Here is a 25,973-nt window from a genome sequence, read left to right on the forward strand (position 1 = left end):
GTAAAAATAGCCATTAAATACTAATTCACAAGTATATTAGATGTACATATAAACCCTATGTTAAAAGCATAAACAAGAGGAAATATAGTTCTAAGACTTCTAAATGGTTGACCATCAAAAAGTGAACCACCCTCTTTAAGACTTAACATAACTTTAAAAAAAATTGCTTCAACATATGAATTTAAGACTTTTACTTTATTCAGCAAAATCATTTATTTACACAATGGGGAATGCTGGTTTGAGTTTGTCAATGAAATAAAAACAAACTGAACAGAGACCAATACTGAACTGTATATGTACTTTGTATCAGAGTTGACCAACTGTTTCCTTACCTGTATCAGGAACATCAAGAGCAACAGTATCACAAGGACACTGGTTTAACAATACACCACATAGGTCCAGTAATACCCTGGGAATTTCCCAATGCAATCACCAACTTTTTCTTCTTTTATAAATATATAAAAAAACAAAAAGTCAGCAAAACCAGCATTATGATGTAGCAGAGTATAACTCTGAAGTCAGTGGGGTCAGTAAAAGCCTTATCAGACCATCCATAGTTTTACAATGTGATCTGCTCTTCCTCAGACCACTAATATAGAATCCAAACAGGTGAAAAATATGTCACTCTTTAGAAGACAACAATGATCTGATAAGGATTTGACTTAGTGAAAGGAAAGAGAAAAAAAAAAAAAAAAAAGGGAATTGCAGAGCATAGCCCCTATTAGAACAAGCTAAATTTCCAGATTTTACAAATTAAAAAAACGAAAACAAAAACAAAAACAAAAAACCACTTCAACATGAAGCTACCATACGAAGTTTTTCCATTTTTCTTTGTAAAAAGTTCAGAGTTTGCAATTTAATCCTGGGTTTTTAATGAGAAGGACAGTTTTGGCCTGGACTTCCCCTTGCCCAGGATAATTTTTTGTTCTTCTTTTTGTTGACGTTGCCGTTCTTGTTCTAGTTTCATCCTTTCCTCATGAATCTTTCTTTGTTCTTCAACAATTCTCAACTGTTCTTCGGCCTGAAAGTTAAAAGTAAACATTAATTGTAGAAATGTATTAAAAATTATCATATGTACCCCCACAACAGGTGTATCTGTTATGTATCTACAAAAAAAATTTTAATGCAAATGTAAAAAAAAGGGGTAAAAACAAGGACTTTCTATGAATTCTATGCCTTCTCAATATTTTAGTTATGAGGTGACAACTTACACACAATGGCATGTGTCATAAAATCTGACTAAGGTCATAGAGTTTAAGTGGTAGAGAAAAAAGAATTAAAAGAGAACCCTTTATTAATTATATCTACATTTTCTTTCATTTTTAATGAAAACAAATGAACAAATTATGGAAAAGCACTTATACATTTGGGAAATAGAAATTAATTTCCACAAATCACATGTTGATATCATGACAGATTTTGTTCTATACCTATTTTTATCTCTAACTTCAGTCTACCAGATTAATAGATTGTTACTTATAAACCAAGGCACAGATTTACTCAAAGAGCAGGTTATCTACCAATTACCATATTTATAGTTAGAAGGACATACATACACACAAAAAAAACAAAAACACAGGAAAAAATCTCCACTTGGGGTTTTTGTTTGTGTGGCCAAATCATGCTGGAAAAAAAAAGGGACTATATTATAGTATCAGTAGACAACCAAGAAACACCACAGACCCAATTACCTGAAGAAAAATATTAGAAAACCTTCTGACCTAACTATAAAGTACTATCGAACTTCAAAGGGACACTGGTATAACTGATTCCACTCCTGCAGTGCCTTCAACTCCTTCCATGTCAAGCGACTTCTTTCCTGCGTTCTTCTACAGATTCCCCTATTTACCGAAGTCAGGCCCTTCTCACGCTTCCTAGACAGATACCATACACACATCTTCAATTCTCAACCAAGCACAATTTTAATCCCCTCCCCAAGGGGGCATTAGGCAATGCATGGAGATGATTCTGGCTGCCACAACTGGGAATGGCTCCCGGCATCCAGCAGGTAGAAGACTGGGACAATGCTACACATCCTATAATGGAGAAGACAGCTCCCACAACCAAGAATGATCTAATCAGTGCCAAAGTTGAGAAAGCATGTTCTAACTCTGGAGTTTTTAGTATCAGTTATCATGATTTATCGTTTTTCCCTTCTTTCTGTGTTCACTGCATCCTTTGAGCTGCCTACCTATTCCTCCCATCCAAAGTCAAACTTTAGATCATTGCTTCCATCTCCATTATTCTACTAAAATTATCTTCTGTATGGTCAAAATCTATTAAATTCAGTGACTTTTCTCTTTATTTAAATAAATTATTTTGTTCACTTAATTCCTTTAAAAATGTTCTCTTTCGATACATTCTCTAATGCCACACACTAAGGTTTTCCACACAATCACTTCTTTTGTCTCCAATGATAATTTTTTTTTTTTAAATAAAGTGTAATGTGACTGGATTATAGGCTTTATGGCAAAGGAAGATGGAAAAGGTAACAGGACTCCGCTATGCAACACAAAATGTTTAAATTTTATCTTAAGTAGCAAAAAGAGAAGAACACAAAGAAGTTTAGACAGCAATGTGGCATAGACTAAAAAGACAAGTGTTGGAACAAATCAACAGCAGTCAAGTAAGGTCAGAGATAACAAAGATCAGAATTACAAGCAGTGAGAGAATCTGGCAAGTGACCAAGGTGGAAAATCCACAGAGAGCTAAAATGCATCTTTAAAACACAGCTCTCTAAAACCATTTTCCTATGCTACATTTATACCTAGCTACTGGACACATCCACCAGGGAGACCTAGGACTTGCTTCAAAATTCAACACGTTTAAGATTTAAATTCTTCCACTTTATCCTTAAAATAAATCTGCCCTTTACATTTTCTCTTCTGCCACTCAAATTCTGTAGCTTTGTTTCATCTCTTCCTTCTTCAGTCAAGTTTATTAATTCTTGTTTTATATTCTCTGACTAGAGTTTATTTTCATTTCTTTTGCCAGCATGCCAGTTTAGGGCCACGTATCTTTTGTGCATCTAAAATGGCGCCCCTGTTTCCAGTGTGTCCTTCAACCCATCCTACACGGTACTGCCAGACTCACCTTTCTAGACCATTGCTCGCTCACTCGTGTCCTCAAATTTCCAATGATATCCACTGTCCATGGCATACATCTTAACTTCCTAAAGTATGTTTCTCTAAGACTTAAGATTTTCTATAACCTGGCTCCAACTTTGTTTCTACTCCTCTTCTAAATTCTCCTTTCTATCTTGTTCCCCCGTCTTTTGCTCATGCCATTCTTTCCTTCTATGGAAATCCTACCTGTACATCAGAATCTATTTCAAATAGCCACTCTCTTCCTTAGGCTGTCACTGATATTACAACACAAAGAATTACCTGCTTCCAGACATCATTAGTGAATTCATATGCCAATCACTTTATCCAGTTTTCATAAATCATCACAAATTTGGGATAAGAGCTTAGTGTGTGCAACTGAATCAAGATGTAATAAGGGCTCTTTGCATGCGTGCATGTGCCTAAGAAACATTTTATCAATATAATTACTCAGGTTCACTTTCTTCTAAGGTTCTAACTCAACCCTAGAAAAGCAGACTAGAGTCCTGGAGAGTGAGGGTACACAAAGCAGAACATCACAACTTTAATCCGTAAGAGAAATCTAATGAACATTACAAATATACCATTTTTTACCCTATAAGACAGAAATTCAAAGTGTGACAACACATTGCTGTGGTTTCAATGTCACCCAAGTTCACTGCTAGAATTAATGGGCATTGTTAACAGTATTAAGATGTGGGGCATTTAAGCAGTAATTAGGCCATGAGGGGTTCATCCTCATGAATGGATTAATTCTGTTATCACCCGAATGGGGTGTGGGTTGGTTACTGTGGGAATGGGCTCCTGATAAAAACATTAGTCTGGCTACCACTTTTCTCTCTCTCTAGGGCCTTCTCTGTCTAGCTTGCTCTCTATGTGATGCTTTCCACCATGGGAAGACCTCACAGGATGCCTGTGCCATGTTCTTAGGGTTCCCAGCTTCCAGAACCCTGAGCCAAGTATTTTTATAAATTACCCGGTTACAGCAGCAAAAACTGGACCAACACACATATGCTACCATATAAACAGCACTCTGACACTATCAAAATTACATCTTCATAATACTTTATGCCACCAAGTACATTTTCTGGAATTTACATTATATACTTGTACAGCAATGTGCCAGTTTTACACCCACGCGAAACTGATATATTTACAGGGTTACATATTACAACACAGTTTATAGAAAGAATGGGAAAAACCCAAATATCCACCAATATTGGGTACATTAGAGAAATTACTAAAGATACATAAAGCAGAATATTGTATAGCTGTTAAAAACAAATAAGAGAGGAAAAAAGGAGGCCCCTATGTTCTGCAATGGAAAAATCTCCAAGTTACACTGTTAAATGAAAAAAATAAGTTCCATGTATACATGCTACCTTTGTGCAATAAAAGGAGAACTAAAATATTATGCATTTGTATCTGCCTGAATATGCGTTTACAGACATTCTGAAAAGATTTTAAGAACTCATAACTGAGTACACCTTTTGGAGATGGGGTTGGGAATGTGGGGATTGGGTTGGGTGGAAAGTAAAGGGACTTCACTGTTTCTCTTCCTAAAAAAATAAAATTTGAACCATGTGATCGTTTTGCCTAATTAAAAACAAGATTTTTAAAGTAAAGCAACTTCCTTCAGAGAAAATACTAATTCTGCACTTTAGATTGGGTAAAGAATCAAGTTTCTTCATTTAGGTCTACAAATACAGAAGGCAAAAGTGTGTATGTATGTACGTACAGAGGAGGTGATTTTCTCTGGGACTACGACTCAACAATGTTAATCACCAGTGCTAGGCATACAGTGCCTACTAGAAGTATTTAATGTAATTATTTAAAAATGAGGTGAATATACTATCTATACACAAACATTGGTATTTTGTTCTACTATGGCTTTAAACTAAGCATGAATCTTAATTACACTTTGACAAAAACAGAAAAGACTATTCAAACACAAACAGTCCTCTCTCATTTTAATACAGCCTCTCAAGTGAAAAAGCTGGTGTCCTGTTCATCCACCATCTGTAAGCGTGGTATGACCTTATACCTTATTTGCTAGGTTATGTTCCTAAATCCTACCCTCTCTCTGCAGTAACTTTTTCTTTCCTGATGACTTTACTTACCAGAGAATACAACCATTGCTCCTCTTCCCGCTTGTTTCGCATTTATGCACAAGAAAGCACTATTTGCATTGGGGGGTTGGGGATGGATATATTTATACAGATGAATAATACTAAGCAACTCACTCACAAGGATTATGTAGTGGAAAGCTTGGAGGCCAAGGAGAAAGCTAACATCCACAATACCAGAACCATTACACTGGGGCAGACTCTCCTAGCCATTATGCCAATAACCCTGTTCAATATCACAAAGGTGGCTTTCAACCTTGTACCCCAAGCTAAAGAGTGACTGGTGAGAAGAAATACACAAAAATAAAATGTTCCATTATAGTTAAAAGGCCTACTTACCCCTCCCAGTAACCTCTGCCTTATTTATTTATTTTTTTACACAGTCTTGCTCTTGTTGCCAAGGCTGGAGTGCAACGGCACGATCTCGGCTCACTGCAACCTCTGCCTCCCGGGTTCAAGTGATTCTCCTGCCTCAGCCTCAGGAGTAGCTGGGACTACAGGCACGTGCCACCACGCCCAGCTAATTTGTTTGTATTTTAGTAGAGACTTTGTTTGTATTTTAGTAGAGACGGAGTTTCATCTTGTTAGCCAGGATGATCTAGATCTCCTGACCTCGTGATCCACCCGCCTTGGACTCCCAAATTGTTAGGATTACAGGCATAAGCCATCGCGCCTGGCCTCTGCCCTACCGTCTTTATCCAGAGGATCTACTGATTTTATAAAGATTACTTTTATAAGCATTCTCCATCTTAAACTGTCTATAAATTTAATCAAGGTAGTCCTTAGCAACATTCCCTGTAGCAGAGATATTGAAATCTATTCTCCATTTGAAATATACATAACTTTATAAAATTTTAAAAATCCAAACATATAAATATTTGTTATCAAGAGTGATTATAGAAATGGACGAAAAACAGCACAATTAGAAACTATGTCACTCTTCAGAAATGTGATTTCTACATTTTAAACCTTCCAAGATAAATAGCCTGATCCACTCTCCACTCTGCCATTTCTAATTTTAATTCCTTTATTCATCTTCCCTTCCATATAACTTTTTAAATGTATATCCCACTTTAGATAACCAATGAATAAAAATGAAAAAAATATATTTGATACGATTAGTTCTGACACTTAGTAAACTACGTCAGTAAATTTTTCTAAGGTATTCCATGTACGACGTTAAATAACAGAAAGGTGAAACACGAGGATCCCCTCCATCCCTGTGACAACATATTTATTCTCATGGTTACCTCCTCAGGGTTTCTAATATGACAAACCATCATTATGGGATATCATTAGCTACCATCTAAATTCATATCACCACCTACTCCTCCCTTTACCCCTTTTTATTCTTAATTCCCCTCTTGTGACATTTATAACAAATCATTTTTGAAACTTCAACCTTAGATAATATCTCCATGGATTCCACGTTACCTGAAGTGAAGACAACTGTTTCAAAAGGAGGAAGTGATTGAGGTTGACCTTGGTATGCAATATTATGTACAAAAAGCACTGCCTGAGAGCTCTGGAGAGACCACTGCATAATTTTGCCAAGGAAAATCTGATGCCTTCGGGATTTTCTTTATACTTTCTGTTCTAAAATTTGACAAATAAAGGTATTATCTAGATGTGGCTCTTTTAATGTTCTGTATCCTACATTCTCTCTTTTCACCAGTTCTTCTGTCTTAGTCATTCACTATTTTGTGCACTAAGTATTCCTTAAATGCCTGGGGATACCTGGCATGAGTTTATTAGGAATGATTACATCAGGAGGGTCTTTTCTGGTTCCTACAACAGACGTCCCCCCTGCGTCTCCACTTTTTCATACCTCTTCACTCACCAAGTTTATCAGTTCTCTCTTACAGTTTCTAAGAACTGCTACTTTGGTGATTCAAGGCCCCATCTTTTGAATGGCCTTCAGTGACTTCGTGTTTCCAGTTTGTGTCCTACAAACCCATCCTTCACAATGTCAATACACTCACTCATGTCCAGAAATTTATTTTTAAAATTACTGTCTCAAATACATTAACATAAGGTCTTCAACCAGCTTTTTATATTATCAATCATTAAAAAACCTCTCGCTCTCCGAAAATCCTTATCTGACTTATCCGAAACTTCACTTCAAATTAAAATGTTTGACATTTACATTTGGTGGCTTATTTTTCCTAAGTATTGTGCCATTTCAACTTATAGAAATGATCACTCTACTACAAGATACCCTATTCTTTTTCCAACTGTGTTAATTTCCTGTGGCCACTGTGACAAATTGCAACTGGATGAAATCTATTATGGAGGCAAGAAGTCCAAAATCAGTATCACTGGAACAAAAATCAAAGTGTTGGCAGGGATACACTTCCACCACAGAGTCTAGGGGAGAATACGTTCCTTGCCTCTTCCAGCTTCTAGTGGCTGCCAAGGTTTCTTGGTATGTGGACACTTAACTCCAAGGTCAATATCCTCAAATCTCTGTGTTTGTCTTCACATCATTTTTCCTATGTGCGTGGATTCTGTCAGGAGTCTAAACACCTTCCTTCATTATGTCATGTGTCTTTTTCAGTCCCAGTTGGCAGTTTCTGCTGAAACAACATTCTCAGAAACTTTGGAGGTCCCCTACATGTCACATCATTAAACATGGTTCTCCACAGATATTTCCTGGATAATCTCATCTATTTCTGGCTTTTACTTAGATAGTACGGGAACCTATGAGTTACACGCATAGTTTCTTCAACACAAACAAAAGGTTGTCTAGCAATACCCTTGGCCTTCTTTCCAGAGCCAGTTTTTCTAACAGTGAACATCTTTTGCCATCTGAATAGCCTGAGATTTTCTCAACATCAAGTGCTGATGGTTCTTTCTATACTTATCAGTTCATTCTTCAATTTAGCTCTTCTTGCCACTTTACTATAAACAGGAAGAAACCAGGCTACACCTTCAACACTTCCTTAGAATTCTTCTCAGCTAAATACGAAAAAGTTTTAAGTTCTGCCTCACACACAACTGTAGGACACAATTCACCCAAGCTTTCTATTACTTATAGAAAGGATCTCTTTCCCTGCAGTTTAGAGTATGTTCCTAATTTGCTTCTGAGCCCTAACCAGAAACACCTTTAAAATCCGTATTTTTGCCAACAGTCTTTAAAGGCAATGTATGCATTTTCTATCATGTGACTCAAAACTGGAGCCTCTACCCACTGTCCAATTCCAAAACCACTTCCACATTTTTAGGTAACATATTACCACAAACTGAATAGCTCAACATAAATTTATTCTGGAGGCCAGCAGTCTGACATCAGTATCACTGGGTTGAAGGCAAGGTGTCAGCAGGGTGTCCATTCTCCTTTTGGAGTCTTTAGGGGGGAGTCTGCTCCTTGTCTCTTACAGCTTCTGGTGGCTGCCAGATTCCTTGGCTTCAGCCTACATCACTTCAATCTTCAAAGCCAACATTTTCAAATCTCTCTCTTCTGTCTTTACTTAGCTTTCTTCTCCTGTCTGTGCTATATGCTAAAATTTCCCTCTGCCTCTCTAAGAATACATGTGATGGCATTTAAGGCCCACCAGATAATCCAGAATAAACTCCCCATTGCAGATACTTAATCACATCTGCAAAAGCCCCACCCTCCTTGTCATATATGGGCACATTCAAATTCCAGGCATTAGAATATAGACTCTTTTGCATGGAGAGAGGACAGAAGGGATTTTTCAGCCTACTATACAAACTCATTTAAAAGAAATCCCTGCTTACATTTTTCAGAGCCATCTCTCCATTGCAAAGCACACTCTGGTTAATTTTAAACTTATGTATGTGGTACACAATTGATATATAAGCAACTTTAAAACATGGCACTATATTTTCCTCTCTCAAACTGCTGAGAAACCAAACTGGTGAAATACAAAGTGGTATATAACACAATGAATTTGGCAACTGAAGAAAACTATTTCATTAGTAAAGAGATCTGTAAATCTAGTATAACTTGCATATACTTTAAAACCCCAAACACCCCCGTCTCCCATCAAAAGTAATTTGTCCTTCCTTTGACCAGTATGTTACCTAAAATTTTATTAAAAACTATCAGTCTATTATCATAGTTTAGGTGCTTACACCAGATTCACTAACCAGGTTGCATGGTTTGTATTTTAACATCTTGACAAGGGTATAGTTTGAGGATTTCTTCCTCCTGCTGACACAACCTTCTGGAAGAGTATTTTATTCTATAGCAAAACCTATCCCCAATTTTTAAGTCTGTTTCCCTCTCCAAAAAAGTAAAGTTCACATACATTTCGGAACAGTATCTTGAGATTTTCCAAGGAACATCATAAAAACACCATGGAGAAGACTTCAAAAAAAATTTAAGCACTATTTTTAACAAAAGAAAATTAAAATTTTCCATTGTATTACCAACCCTTCAAATACCTAAAGATAGTTATATGTCGCCAACACTAACTCAAGAACAAAGAACAATCTGCCAAAAAGCCAAATCAAGTCATATTTGGATGCTTTTACTTTGTAAATAAAGTATGTTTGTTGGTTAATACTTTTTTTTTGTCTCTGTTGACAAACCAAATATCTTGGTACACAATGTGGAATTGAAAAAAACAGTAACTAGCCATGGAGTAGAGCACTTAACAATGATTTTCATATATGGGTGAGCTCGTGTGGCTAGGCTAACACATTCCTTGTGGCTAGGCTATCACATTCCTTATCAGTCATTACGGGATTCAATCTGTGAACTTTTGTCAAAAGAGGCTACCAACATGGCACAAGTATACATATGTAACAAACCTGCACGTTATCCACATGTACCCTAGAACTTAAAGTATAATAAAAAAAAAAATCAAAAGTATAACTTTAATTTCTTTACTATTATTTGTATGTGATCAAAAAAGTGATATACATTACTTGTAGCATGTAGAAACTGAAGAAAAGTATAAAGTTACACATAAGACTAGCAATTAAAGATAACTATTTTTAGCATTTTGGCTTATTTGTGTGTCTCTTAAAATGTGCAAGTATATGTTTCTCAAAATAAAAGGATCATATTGGACATATAAATTTTTTATTTAGCTACCTCCATCCTATTTTGTATTTCCCCTGAATTATCAAATACTTTTTGGCTACAGAAAAATCCATTGTATAATAATAATTAATTAAACAACATGGATACTTCTATTTTAAATAATCTGAGAATATCTTTGTATGTAAATTCATTTGTAAATGAGTCTATCTCATGAGATAAATTCTTAGACACAGAATTAAAGTTTTTTTATATTTACTGATTTACTGTTAATTGTCTTCTGAAACCATTATACCCATTTAAATTCTCATGATCATCAGGTAAAGAGGTCTCTGTATCATAACCTTGCCCACAGAGGACACTGTGAAAAACAATGGCTTTAGGGGATTTCTATTAAGGAAAAAGAAAAGAGGGGGACATTTCTTTGCTTCTCTACTGAGGTTGAGATACATTTTCAGAAATTTGTTGTAGCTGCTTCTCATCCTACCTGTGCACAAATCTCCTTTTTAATTAGGAAATTAGTCTTTACTGATCTGTAACATCATTGTATTATTTTTTCAGTTAAAATGTTTAAGAAATCTCTTTCCCCACTTCCAGGGTACTTTCATTATCAACTTGTCTTTTCTGTAATCCGCTTGCCACACAAACTTCTTAGCACACGTAAGGTTGGATGGCCGCTACTTTACTACAGCTACTTCTTCCAGTATCTCAAGTTTCCACACCCTTGCCTTTGTTTTATTCTACTACCCCAAAGGCCTTTGCCCTGTTTCATTTCCTCACACTCTTGTCTGCCTTCTAATAGAACTTCCATCTATCCATCAGGGCCCAGCTCAAGGGACTACCTCTTCTAGGAAGGTTTCCCAGGCCACCCAGGGCAATTACGTCATTACCTCACACTACCTATACCACTTACCAAATATTTCCATGGTAACAAACTTTTTTTGGAGTTGTCCTTATTTCCAAAATGTGTTAAATTATTTAAAAGCACTTAATGGCTTGTCTACTTTTTCATCAAGTTGCTTTTCTCAATACAGATTTTAGTAGTTACCTTTGATCATCCTTCATCATTCATCATTTTCTAGAGGCCAGAATGTTTCTAATTCTTCTTGCTTTATATGGTATCAAGTACTTTTAATAGGAGTTTGAATATATTTTATATATTTCCCAACAAACATACACAAAGATTAAAGAATAGTGCTCAAAACTGAGAGGAAAGGGAGGGAAAAAAGCAATAAAAGTTTAAGTGGGCCTCAATGTGTACCTCCTTGCCATCTTTACACATTTTTCGTCTCCTCCTACACAAAGAATACCCTACTTTTCCTGCCAGCATATGACTACCAATAGAACCAAATAAAAAACTTTTCTTGGCCAGGCGTGGTAGCTCACACCTGTAATCCCAGCGCTTTGGGAGGACGATGCGGGCGGATTACAAGGTCAAGAGTTCGAGACCAGCCTGGCCAACGTACTGAAACCCCATCTCTACTAAAAACACAAAAAGCAGCTGGGTGTGGTGGCGGGCACCTGTAGTCTCAGCTACTCAGGAGGCTGAGGCAGGAGAACTGCTTGAATCTGGAAAGGGGAGGTTGCAGTGAGCCGAGACTGTGCCACTGCACTCCAGCCTAGGCAACAGAGGGAGACTCTATCAAAAAAAAAAAAAAAAACAAAAAACTCCAGTACCAATTTACTATGCTTCCAACTTTATTGAACACTGTAAGCAAACATGTTAAATATGTTCTAATTCTTACTCAACTTTCTCAAATCCAAGCCTCTTTTTCCCTAAGATATGTTTTTTACCTGAAGTTTATCACAAGCATGCCATCAGAATAGTGTCACTCTGGGCCAGGAGTGGTGGCTCACACCTGTAATCCCAGCACTTTGGGAGGCGGAGATGGGTGGATCACCAGAGGTTAGGAGTTCAAGACCAGCATGATCAACATGGTAAAATTCCATCCCTACTAAAATAGAAAAATTAGCTGGGCATGGTGGTGGGTGCCTGTAATCTCAGCTATTCAGGAGGCTGAGGCAGGAGAATAGCTTGAACCCAGGAGGTGGAGGCTGCAATGACCCGAGACTGCGCCACTGCACTTCAGCCTGGGCAACAAGAGCGAAACTCCATCTCAAAAACAAAACGAAATGAGAAGAGTGTCACTCTGATCAAATCTAAATCTGCGCGATCTGGAAAAGTGCTCATGTTAAGCATGGCCCATAGACCACTTACAATCTACAAACTAATCAATCCCCAACAAGGACAAATCAATATAAGTGTTTTAGAAGTTTTTACAGCAATACGACCTCATTTTTCTAGTAATTCATCTTAATTGTATTTTGCAAAATAGAGGTCTGAGTCAAACTGGGATTAAAAAACAAACACTGAACATTTACTACCATTTGAGAAGCATTACATTATGACTACCAATACTTCTTCCAGTGATCACACACCAAAAGTCATATTTTTATTTTTCATGTGGGCAAACAACAGAGGACTGTAAGAATAATGTAAGGAGGCCAACCATCCCCTAGCTACCACAGGGTCAGAAGGGATCAAGATCTTGGCAGGGCACACCAAGCTTCCAGGCCACCCACATAATGAACCCAGCATAGCTATCCAGTCTCTCTAACATGTCCTAAAAGGAGGTCTAGTTCCACCTGCTCAATAATTTTGCTTCAATGATTTAACTGTCAACCATATTTTTTCCTCTTTTCTGAAACATCCACAAAAGAGGAAACCAGAGTGTATTTTACCCTTCAAAGCTCAACCTTCTAACCTCAAATTCAGATTGTACACTTTCCCTCTTCTTCCTAACTGCACTGAGGTTCTCTCCTTACATGGAATCCTGGAATCACTAAAAAAAAAAAAAAAAGTTATCACATACTTATTCATAAGCATGCAGCAATGTAACTTAGAATGACTCATCCATTTCACATTCCTATTGCCTTTTCGACTGTAGCAGATTTTAAGATTTTCTTTGGGAAAGTGGATTATGGCTTTCCAATAGATTCCACTATGGCCTTCACAAATACCAGGTGATATTTATCCAGAATCCATTGTGCCATGCTCACTAAGTTATGTGGAATATTTCTAGCCTTATCTCTTATCCAGAGGACACTATCTTTAAGAAGATGATGCTCTAGAAACAACTGCCCATATTAACTTTTTACATTCTTATTCATCCCCACTTTCAATGGGATCCACCGTTAACTAATTAGACCCACCCGGATATTTTTCTGTGTATTTATAACCACAAAATTTCTTTATACCATGTAACTGGAGCTTACAACTTGCTTCCCTTCACCCCCATCTTTTTATATTACATAATTACCGAAGACTCTGTATTTCTTGTTAAGATTATAAACTAGGAATAGGAAATTACTCTGGTGCACTTACTATCAAATAAATACTATCTACTCCCGGTAACAAGCCAACTAATACAAAGTAAAATGCTGCATATTACGGGTGGTTTAAATATACCCCCAAGCTTTTGTTGTTGTTGCTATTAGTTTTTTAGGCATATGAGAAATGTGAACGAGGTTAGGAAAAATAAAACTGGGGATACAGAACAAAACAATTTCCCCAGAAAACTTGTTTTTTAAAATCTCTGCAAATTTTGGAGTTCTGTCCAGATTGGAAGTAAAAATCGCAATTGTTTCTATTCTTGACTCAAAAAGCCTTTAAAGTTAGTCCAAAGAACCCCCTCAAAAATAAGTCAAATTATAGAGCACAAAAGTCCACAAAATCTGAAAAAAGGAAATAAAGCAAAATACAAAACACTTTTCACATAATGCTTTACACTTACCAGTTTGGCTTGTGCTTCTGCAATTTTTCGGTTATTCTCTTCCAGTATTCGCTCTAGCTCCTCACGTTTTGCACGTTCTTCCTCCTAAAGGGGAGGATATGTTAAGATATTAGAAAAACAAAATGTTTATTTTTATTGATAAATATTTACTAATCTTCCTCTGAACTTTTTTGATATGACTTACAGGGTAGCTTTATAGCTACCTTCTGTCTGACAAATGATAAACTGTGCAGTCACTAAAATTGGTTTCTAGCACTAAATTTAAATCATCCCTCCCAGTCCAAACAGCAACCAACTAAACCCTCCCTAATGATAGTTTCCTGGCAATTATTACTAATACTTTAATATCACACAAATCAACAAGGACAACTACAAAACTGGATAGTATTTACCAAATTAAAAAAATAATATATAAAATATAAATAAAGTGAATATTTGTCTCACCAATTATGTATACCTACGTATTCTTTACCTATACTCCTTTAATCAGCATTAAAAGTTGAATATTTACTGTCTTGTCCAGTGTCCTGCAGAGTGTGCTCCTCGGCTGCCATACGCGCCAGCTTCCTCTTTAAAATGATTTGTACTGTTAGCTTGGCAATACCTGCATCAGCAGCTCAACCATTTATAAAGAAACAACATACAAGGAAGGCTGAGCTGAGGAATGCAGATGTTTATGGTAAGAAGGAACAAAAAATGTAATTCATCATTCCTAAGGCAAACAATTAATAAGAAAAATACATTTACTGTTAGTGAAAAATACAAATGGTAATCCATACTTCATGGAACTACGGGCTTCTTCCATGGGGAAAATGGACTTAACATTCAGATGTTGACAATTTCGGAAGGCAGCTTATATTGTCATCTACAATCTGAACTGAAACTCAGAAATCCAGGGGATGCATGGTCAGGAAATAAAATTCTTCAACTTATTTTTTCTTGGAGAATTTAATGAGATTTTATAATGCAAACTGTATGAAGACTGCTTGATGGCTTGGGCAGTGTTCAGATCACAGCATACATATTCAAATGATTTTAATATTTGGAAAGACTGTCAGAGAGTTGTGTCCGTGTAAAAAAAAATTGTTAATATGAAACAAAAAAGCAAATGAAGAGAAAAAAATCTTACTATGATTAATAACTCGCTACAAGACAGCACCATTACTCCAAAAATATCTTCATTATTAAAAGCACTGATATAAATAAAAATTTCATACATTCAATTTTATAGTCTGTGAAACCCACTATAAATATAAGCATGCATATCTAGTTAAAGACAGGACAAGGGAAAATGCATTTTAAAAGCTAAGCTTACCAGAAAGCAAAGAGATTTAATATGTCAACTTGTCCACAATAATGCCAAGATGAAAAATGACAATGAGTCTTAATTATTTTGAGTCAAATATTTCAGTTCAAGAAAACAACTACAGGATTTCCTACGTCACACACCAACTGGATTCATATTCAGTATGCAAACTATGGTGATAAGACACTCAGGGCTGTAAAGTAATTTGCCTTGAGCGTTTCAGTGACTTTCACCAAGTTTTTGGATCCTGGAGTAATCAGTGCAAACAAGCTATAAAGCTTCAGTAGCAAATTACTGTCTCACAGAAAGACATTTTCAACTTCTGCTCCAGCTGCTGATAAAACAAATCATGTGTTTAGCTTGACTCCAGACAAGGACAACCTGTTCCTTCATAACTCTCTAGAGAAAAAAAGGAGTTGTTAGTAGATACTAAAAAAAGTGGATAAATAATCTGGATATTTTTCCTAAAAAGATTCCTTGAAACACATTAGGAAAATGGAGGGCCTTATGATCGGAATGCTAGAATTAGTCCATTGTGCTGAAGCAGGGTTTAGGGGAGGGAGTGAGGGATAAAAGAAGGAAAAAAAGAAGAGTGAGAAAACCTATTTATCAAAGCAGGTGCTATCACTCAATGTTAGGCCCTGCTCTTTTTAATCTGACTGAAGGCAAAAGCCTCTCACAGTCTAGGTAACAGAGTGATAGAATAGAAGAATATACAACCACAGGTGGATTTTTAACCTTTTCCCTTTACCACTCCCTGTCTCCCCACCGTCCTCCCAAAAAAGAATGTAAGTCCTGCAGCCATGGCAAAAGTTTCAAACACTTCTCAAATAGCCAGTTCCATTAAATCAAAAAGTATCCTTGAATATGTTTTATGAAAGCTTCCAACTTTTAAGTTATCAGTCAGCACTTCTGAATAGGCTAAAAAATTAACTTTCGCAGCAATGTTAAGTTTAGACGAGAAAGGAATTAGATAGTCTGTATTCCATCTCTTTCTGAACTGAGCAGGAGGCAGAACCCAACACTGAAAGTTTTGCCATGGACTGTCTCTACTTTCCAAACGACCGAGCGTTACCTCTCTAGCTTTTTGTGCTGCAAGCTCAGCTTGTCTCTGTCGCTCGAGTTCTTCGAGCAACTGCTTTTCCATGATGCGTTTGGCTTCCTCCACCCTTCGGAGAACTTCTCGTTCAATTTCATCCTTCCTTTTCTCCAGTTCTTCCTCCACCCTTTTTGCCACCAATTCTTCCACTCTTCGTGCTGTTTCTTCCTCGATGAGTTTTTCTTCTATTTCCTGCTGTCGACTAGCAAACAAAGCGAAAAAAACGAGTTAGATATTTATTTTAAAAACTATAAATTTAAACAAAACTAGTTTTAAGTCTATCAAGCCATTGAGCCTGATATTATTCAGTGATTTTTTCAGAATTCATTTTCACGTCACATTTAAGGAAATGACAGATGTTAACACAGAAATTCAAATGAATATAAAATATTTTTTTCCTTTATCATATTCTAAATACAGGAGAACTGGTATATACAAAAAGCCTAATTCATTAGTTTTAATTTAGGAACGATAAATATGACACAGAAAACTACTTGTTATCGACTTTATAATCAGAGGACAAGTTGTTAAAATATATAGATTTGCTCATTTGCCAATCCCTTCGTCTGGGGCTTACAAAGTAGTAAGCAGAAATTACGTAGCAGGCAACTCAGACTGGCTGAATTCATTTCCCGCTAAGCAAAGAGAGAACATACACAGACTAAAGAGATTCAGACTGCTGGAGTAATAGTGCGTAGTTTTCACTGATATTATGACCAACTTAAGTTTTGAACTGAAGTTCTTTAGCTTTATAGTTCCTACTGTCTTTTCTTCCTTTTGCTAATTGATTTTCAATTAAAAGCTCCTCTAGAAATACGAAAGTGGGTAAAAATATATTTTTATTACCAGAAAAAGTTCAATAAAGCATGATACTACAGTTTTAATTACTCCAATCCCATTCTGATATTATAAACCAATTTACTCAAAATAAAATGCTGTGCTGAAATTACTGACATTCATCAAGGCACCACTGTGGAAATTCTGTACATTTTATACCAATGATATTCAGTGATAGCCACTGGTCACGTGTCTGGTCCGAACTGAAATTTAGTATGAAGAAAAAGAATATAAATGATCTCCTATTTTTATTTGATTGTGTGTTAAAAATTATATTTTGGATAAAAATATACACTATAATTTCATCGATTTCTTAATGTGACTACTAAAAATTTTTATATTGCATATATTGTTCACACTATTTCTACTTAATAGCACTCTGAGACAATAATTTGTGCTGAATGAATAAATTCTGAGGCTCTTGCAGTAAATCTAAATCCTCAGAGGCCGATTCACGTTCCAACTTTCTCACAACCCTCAAAATTAAATAAAACCCACAACCTTTATCTTTTGATGACTCAATTGACATACATATATATGAGAGTCATTCAATTTACCTGTTTAGTAAAGACTTTATCATTTTTAAGTGACCTTTAAATACCCCAATCCACTTCAACTTAACTCTATTCTTCAGGATGATTCAATTCTCATCCAAGGGCTCTCATTTTCAACTCCTGTTACTTATTCACAGTGATAACACACTAACACCAATGTGTCTTAAACAATCGGATTCATTTCAGTTTCTACATTTATCCTCTACATTCTTCTGTCAAGGAGACAGTAGGTACTAGAGAAAGTATCTTTAAGGTCCTAGACGTTTGCAACACCCATTCTCAGGACTCTGTTGTTGTTTCTTAAATATTTCCCTTTTCCCTTCCAAAACTAAGTTTTCTTAAAAAAAGGTATGAAAGCCTAAGACTTAACTATGCTCCTTTGCCTTAACTTCCAATTAAATACAGTATTCGAGTGGTTTCAATAAGTCTTCATCTACAGCAGCTCAGTAAGAGAGCAGGTATCTTCCCCAACACTAAAAAAATCAATCACCAAAGGAAACCAGATGGCAACTTCAACAGAAATTAAACCACATTTCAATATAAAATGTTGTTTCTCTACTTCATCCAAAGGGAAAGAGAACTAATCAATGAAATAAGGCTGACAACTGTTGAATCTGGATAATGAGTACACAATAATAATAGTAATCTACCTTTGGGTATATGTAAATTTCTCATAATAAAGTGTGTACACACACACTTTTGCTAGTTGGTTCTTCTGAAATTAGTAAATGTAGAGAAGCCTAAGAAGAAACTTAATATTTAAAATTTCAAAGCCAGTACGATGTGACTTGTAACTAGCAATACTAAGTGGATCATAGTACTATTTAAAAAAAGGATAATGTAACACAGTTCCAATTAAAACTCCACACAAAGTAGAAAGAAGGCTCTAGGAGTAAAGTTGCCAACTTAAGAATTTGACGAAGGTGGAAGAGAACTGATACATACTCAAGGTTATTTTTGGCAGTCAAGCCATCCCTCAGCAGAAGTGCAGTGGCTAACAGGGCCTCATTTCCATAGCTTTGGCCAGTAAGCAGAAAATGAGCCAAATAAATTTACTTACAGCAAAAGCCAAATCAGAATGTTGTCAGTTCCCTGCTTCTATTTCCACTGATGACATCAAACCAGAGGGCCCATATAACAGGCAGTACAGGCAGGCCGTGGGCTGCTATGCTGCTAAGGAGTCAAATCTAACTACAGCTCAGCGACTTTATAGCCCACAGGGAGGGGGCAAGTGGAAAGTCCCATGCTCAACTGAAACACTGGAGAATGAGAAATGAATGACCTAGTGCAGTTTCTCACAAAGCTGCTTATCTCCCTTTGTTCCTGGAGGAACTGCAAGGCATCCGAACATGAAAACTAAGCTTTGCAACAGGCAAGGTTCTGGGTTCCACAGCAAAACTGTTTGCCTTCAAGTGTTAGCAAGAACATAACTTCGCTGTTTTTCTTGGTAAAATTAAAAATGCTACTTCAGTAATCAGAAAAAAAATTTTAAATCAAATTTTAGAAACAGTGCTGATGGAAAGCTCAATTTTATGCCCTCGCCATACACTGAATTCAGCAAACCAATGAGCACATATACAACTGAATTAAGCATGAGTTCATCTTTACTGACGGCAAATTTATCATCATAATCAATGATAAAACCACTATTATGTCTACTCCCATAAGAGGCATTGAACTTTCCTGAGTGGGTCATTAGTGTCTTGCAAAATAGGTATCACCTAACAGCCTATTCACTCCTTAAAACCCTTGCCATAGTTGTCACCCTCATGATGTTCTTTTCTCTAATGTTTTCCTCATGCTTCTCTGCTGAATATCCATTCTCCTGCCAATAATATGCTATACTGATGAAAGCATTAAATCAAGATCTTCCAGGTTTCCAATGGAAATGGTGTAATACTAGGTTCTACTTTATCTGTGCTCTCAGGTATTTTAAAAAGACTAGTCACAATGAACTTTAAAATGCTAACGATTAAAAACAAAACAGTAAGGCTACAGCACCTCATCACTGTTAAGAGTATTACTCCCTACAGAGTAACTGACACCATTATTTTAAAACATCTTTAAAATGTAGGAACTCAATCCTAGGGGCTTACTTCTAGGAATTGCTTAATAATTATTAGCAAACAGCATTTACTTATTACTTAATAAGTAACATATAATATTGTGCCGAAAGCTTTATATACCATATAATCATTTAAATCACATAATTATTCCTATGCATTGGGTATGTATCTCATTTTTACTGTGGCAACTAAGAACAAGGAGCTTAAGTTTCTGGACTCACGCACACTGGATGTTGCTGAGCTGTTTCTCTAAACCTACGTAGATACCAAAGCTAATGATCTCAAGCAAGCACTATACTACTACTCTATACTGGTTTCTGCAGGACAAATGAGAGAGGCAAAGACAAGCACACAGATTTAACTACCAAAGAAAGAAAGAAAGAAAAAAGTATAGGCCAGGCACAGTGGCTCACACCTGTAATCCCAGTACTTTGGGAGGCTGAGGGAGAAGGATTCTTTGAGCCCAGGAGTTCAGGATCAGCCTGGGAAACATAGTGAAACTGTCTCTACAAAAATAATAAATAAATAAATACATATTCTTAACATCAACTAGGTCTTATGCCTTAATGTTCTGTCAGAGCCTTAGCCTCCAAAAATATGCGGCTTCATATACTGAATTTTCTCCTAAAAGCTCTTCTTTGCTCTCACAATAAACTGTCCAAGTATTCTAAGAATCACTCATATAGATCCCAGTTCAGTGTAGACACTCTAATTTAGAAGGCTCTTTACCTGTCAGCCAGTTGAACACAGAGGATATCGGAACCTAGACATCCCAGGCTAGAGTAAGTTACTATGCCATTAACATTTTCCTGATTTGCTGCAAGTCATTTTCAGTTGTCTATTTTTCAACAGTTAATACAACATGCATGCAGCATCTCAAAAGAGCATTTAAGAAAGTGGTGCTACTGGTGTGGGGGAGGGGTGAGAAGAACCACACTGAATGGCTGGGACACAGGGATGAGAGGAAGATCTTTTGAACTGAATTTTGAACCATGTGAATTGCCTATTCAAAATTGATGGCAAAGGTCTTAAAAAATGTAAAGGCCTACCTTTTAAGCATCAAGATTACAACTTGTAAGATCACTTCTTAAATTCATCAGGCTTGGTCTGGCTCCATGTAAGTAAGTTACATTAAATAACATTACTTACTGGGAACTATTATATGCCAAATATCACCTACTTTAAATACATTATCTCCAATTTTCACAATAAGCAAGAGGTTAGAGGTAGGTGATTTATTCAACAACTCAGAATTTTAAGTGGATAAGGTTTCCAATCTTACCAAAGAATTCCTAATTAGCTAAATCCAGCAGTTGATTCTTATTTTACAGTCTCATTCCACCTAAGTAGACCTCTTGAAAGGGCACCTGACATTATGCATTCTTACCATATTCCTTTCCGCTTCCACCATGGGCTTTTCTCCCCTTTCCCAACTGCAAATACAGGCATGTCCTCAGGTTCTTTCAGTCCCTTGAATGAACCGCTCTCCTCTCTCCACACTCTCCGTGGGTCATTCCATATACTCTCAAGGTTTCACTGACATTCAGAGAAGCCCCTCTTAGCTAGGCTTCAGTCTCACATGATCAACTCTGGATAAACTCAGTACAATGTATCCAAAACCAGTGCTCACAGTGGAGGCACCATTCTCTTATTCCCTTTCCCTCTCCCATATTCGCTATTCACAAAGTTTCTGACATTTTTACCAGTACCTGCCACACGGTTGTTACTGAAACATTTGGTAGATGAGTTGCAATAGCCACACTATAAACATGAGAATCAACATTCTTTTTCTGAAGTCCCACATTCCATTTAATATACCCTGAATGTTCCTTAAATCTGTCCCTCTTTTCCATTCCGACAACCATCCTCACTACTCCTGTGTAAACTTCTGTACCCACCTCTTACTTTCCATCCTATACAACAATCAAAACAAAAAAGGCACCCTGTCATTTACCTGCTTAAAATCCTTCCTGTTTCTACGATGAAATCTAAGCTCTTTACCATGACATAAAACAACCCTAACATGATTCCCAGCCTCTATTTACCTCTCCAGTCACTCCATGACTTAAATATTTATAGAACTTCGTGTTCTAAGTCAACAGTCACCTGATTATTCCACTTTTGAGACCATTTCCTCTATTTTGGCAGGAGTCGGGGGAGGAGGCTCTTTTCTGTGCTCCACATATGTCCTATACCTTGCCTGTCATTGTCATAGTCTTATCTCCTCCACCCTCACAGGATACTTCCTTTACACAGTTTATATTACTGTCACTAAATTTTCTACACTGTATTATTGCCTATTTAATGATCTGTCTTTGAGCTAGATCAAGCTCTTGGAGAAGGGCCAATCATTTTTATATGAACAGCACTTAGCACAGTGTCTGGCACTTATTAAATGCTCAATAAACATCAGTTAAAAGAATAAACTAACCAACAGGATATGTAGACTGAAAACTATTTCCTTCCATTCCCAAAGCTCCAATACTTAAGTCTTTCCACTGTTTCTTTTGCATTGTTTCCAAGGCATCAGAATATATTAAGTAACGCCTATTGCACGGCACCCAGGAATTTAGGGTACAGGTGGCTGCTGGCCCTGGCCCCTTCTCATTCCTAAATACTATTGGCAGTTTGTGTCTTCTCTCAAACCAGAGAACCATACAGCCTCTATCTGCCATATTTCATTCCTGAATTTCTTCTCTGCTATCCATGTGAAGCCTGCTAAATGCTTCTATTTATTCTTTGCATACCAAGTTTCTTTTCATTTTTCCTACAAATCTTAGCTTTCTAATGGAAGGCAAGTCATTCCTCTATGGAGGACTCCTTTGTTTTCACATGAAGAAATTATCTCAGCAATGTCTCAGGTAACTTTTTATACATCCATCTATTGATAGCTATTTGAGAACTTTACAGCTAAGGGCCTTGTTGCAGACCCAAAAGTTGGATTCTACAAAATCAAGGTTTAATCTGAAATAATTACTTTACCTTTATTTTCATATATATCACTGACAGTTCTAAGTATAGGAAAAATGAGTGTTGCATGTGTTTTAAAGGAATGTTGGAAGCAAAACAGCTCCAGGTACAGCTTCCTCTGTAGTATTAGTGCTCCAGTCCTACCTTTTAGTAACTTTATTTTAGAACAAGCTGTATGTGTGCTGGAAAATCTACCTAACACAAACGCAACTACAGAAAACTACAAACCCTACGGACAATTCAGTACACATAAACTCGCCTCGAGAAAATCATAAATTCAGTAACGTTCTTGCTTCATGGGCACTTTCTAAATATTCACTGAAGAACTGACCAAACTGACCAAGTATGGCTGGTTAAATAGGCAGTTAGTAGGACTGTTCAAATCTACTTTTCAATGTGGTTTTTGGGAACTGAATACCCAGAGCATCAAAGTATGATGATCTTAAAGCAAAACACACAACAAATCCCTAAACTTTAAAACCCAAAAGTTCCTGTAGTTTGGGATTATTTATCCACATCTACTTTCATAGCCAGAAATACTGGAGAGCTGACATTTTCGGAAACACATTGTAACTCTAGTTTTCACTATTCCTCATGTGAGCAACGCCAAAACGAAAGCAACTATTCCAGTGTTTTCTGAAGAAGCACAGTGCAAGGGAAACAACAAAACTCCACGTGTTTGCTAGAGAAATAGAAAGCAAGTTTAAAAAAGGGTAGGCTTTGGGATGGTGATTACACAGGTGAATTCAAATGCCAAAAAAACTCATCGCAGTGTACACTTAAGGTCTGTGCTTTTTTTTTTTTTTTTTTACCGTCTCAAGAAAGGGGTAAGGGTGTAGGCTCAAGGGGAAAAAAGCAATCCAGACACCTTAACAATAGGAATACACTAAAGTGAAAATGCATTTTTCTGGCGGACCACCTAAAGTGTATGATTCTCGGGAGTACTTAAGTTCTGTCCCAAATTTGAGCTTCAATAGAAGAATGCTTCTGGCCAGCTGTGATTCGCATCTCAAAGGTTAATTCCCTTCTCTCTTCTTCTCAAGCCGACCAGCAAACGCTCACCACCCTTCACATCTGCAGGCCAGCTCTCCCGGCCTCACTAGCCGACGCAGCTCTCCGACCTCACTCCGAACTCCATCCCTACTTCCGGGACACCACTCCTCTCACGCGCCAAAATCGCCTTCTCCTATTTAAGCCCTTTCTGCTCAAGCCCTCGAATTTTCCTTCCCGGACAACTCCTGGGTCTGTCCCACCCCAGGCCTTCCAAAAGCCAAGCCTGCTGGCCCCGCCGCCGCCTCTCCGGCCCGTTCCCGCGCCCGGTCCTCAGCCCCGTTCGGTCCCCGCCATTCTCCCAGCCCGCGCCGTCCCGCCCCGGCCCCACGCCCTCGCCCAGGGCCCCGTTCTCCGCATGCCCCGGTCCATCCCTCCGCGGACACTCACATTTTTCGCTGCCGCTCGAACTCCGCTTTCTTCTCCTCCTCCTCTCGCTTCTGCTTCTCGTCCAGGCTGCTGCGCTTGCTCACCGTGCGCCCGAAGATGTCGATGCGGTCGGGCGGGGACGAGGCGCGCTCCCGGTCCCGCTCGCGCCGGGACACGGCCGTGTTGGTGGAGCGCGAGCGGGACCGCGACTCCCGCCGCCGGTTCCGTTTACTTTCCCGAGATTTGGAACGCTTCCGCACGCGCTCCTTGTCCCGGGATCGCGACCGGGACCGGCTGCGCTTCTTGTTGTGCTTGCTGCTCTTAGTGTGCTTGGAGCGGGACGAGCTCCGGCTCCGAGACCGGCCCATCCTTCCGGGCGACGCTCTAACCGCTGGCCTCAGGCCCCTCACGCGGCCAGTTCCCCTCGCCTCCGCCTTCGGACGCGGGCTGGCGGTCCTACAGAGGCCGGAGGAAAGAAAGGTGTCGGCCAACGGAGTTTCTGCCTTTTCCCGACGTCTACCGCTGCCAGGAAGGCCGCCTCCACCGAGAAAGCCGCAGCGCAAGGCGCCCCTAAGATGGCAGCTTCGGCTGCACCGGCCGCCCTTCCCACAATGCCCTGCGCGGAACGTGCCGAAGCGTGGGCCCCGCCTTCTGACGATTTTTACCGAAGGCAGGCGAGCGCTTCCGAGTGAACTCGTTTTTTTCCGTCAGTCTTGGCGGAAGCCTGAGACGCAGTAGATGGAGGCTCTCCCTTTCGCCTTGGCGTACTCCGTTTTTTTCCTTCCTGGTAAGGTGCCAACGCCATGTTGAATGAATTAAGCACGTTTTAGTGCGATTTAAGTCCTGCCTCGCAGAAATTGATTGATTGCGTTATCTTCTAGGAGCTGGTCTTGCGGGGCAGCCCTAAAATGTATATCCAAGTGACTTGCACTCAGCACTTGCTGTCTTGAGCTTACTTTCCTCGTTCGTAGAATGGAGATACCACACTTTCTGAAGTGCTTATGAGACTTGCAGGAGGTAAGTATGCAGCAGGTTTTGATGACTGTAGCCTAATGCTTACTTACTATAGGGTTTAATGTACCTTCTAAATGCTTTAATGTATTAACAAGTGCTTAATTCTTACAATTCTGAATTAAGTACTACTATTATTCCCGTTTCAAAGATAGGACCCTGAGGTCCACAGAGGTTAAATAAGGGTCACACAACTAGTAAGTGACAGAGCAGGGACGTGCACCTAGGTCATACTGTGCAAAGCCCTTGCACATAACCAGCACCTCCTCAACCGTAGCCACGAAAAGCTTCGTCCCTATGTGGTACAACAAACTGTGTCATTGTTGAGCCCTAAAAGGAAAAGGCAACGTTAATATTTGCAGATGACAGGAACCCTTGAAAATCTAGGTGCCTCAATTTTAAAATTGAGTGCAATAATAAAGCTTAACTCAGTAGAAGAATAACCAGAATTATTTGAATAAGCAAAAACGTATTAAAAAATGAAATAATATTTTCTCCACAATGGCAACAGAAACCATAAAAGATTTAGGAATAAACTTCAACAAGTTACACAATCTTTATTATAAACCTTTACTGAAAAGGCAGTAATAAGGCCCTAGTAAATGTAAAACATGTTGTATTCTTAGATGAGTAGTCAGTATCAAAAATATTGTCAATTCTTCCCAAGTCAAATTAC

At 38.0% G+C, this 25,973-nt stretch overlaps 1 protein-coding gene across 1 annotated transcript; it reads right to left on the bottom strand.

Moving 5' to 3' along the window:
- ARGLU1 (arginine and glutamate rich 1) lies at nucleotides 1-24,898 on the bottom strand. Its single transcript, NM_001194022.1, is given in 4 exon segments — nucleotides 1-1,021; nucleotides 14,036-14,119; nucleotides 16,417-16,642; nucleotides 24,308-24,898. Coding segments are annotated over 4 exon segments (822 nt in total). The 5' UTR covers nucleotides 24,655-24,898; the 3' UTR covers nucleotides 1-856.
- Nucleotides 24,899-25,973: the final 1,075 nt, after the last annotated feature.

This window comes from Macaca mulatta, chromosome 17 (assembly GCF_049350105.2).
Source record: "Macaca mulatta isolate MMU2019108-1 chromosome 17, T2T-MMU8v2.0, whole genome shotgun sequence".
NCBI lineage: Eukaryota > Metazoa > Chordata > Mammalia > Primates > Cercopithecidae > Macaca > Macaca mulatta.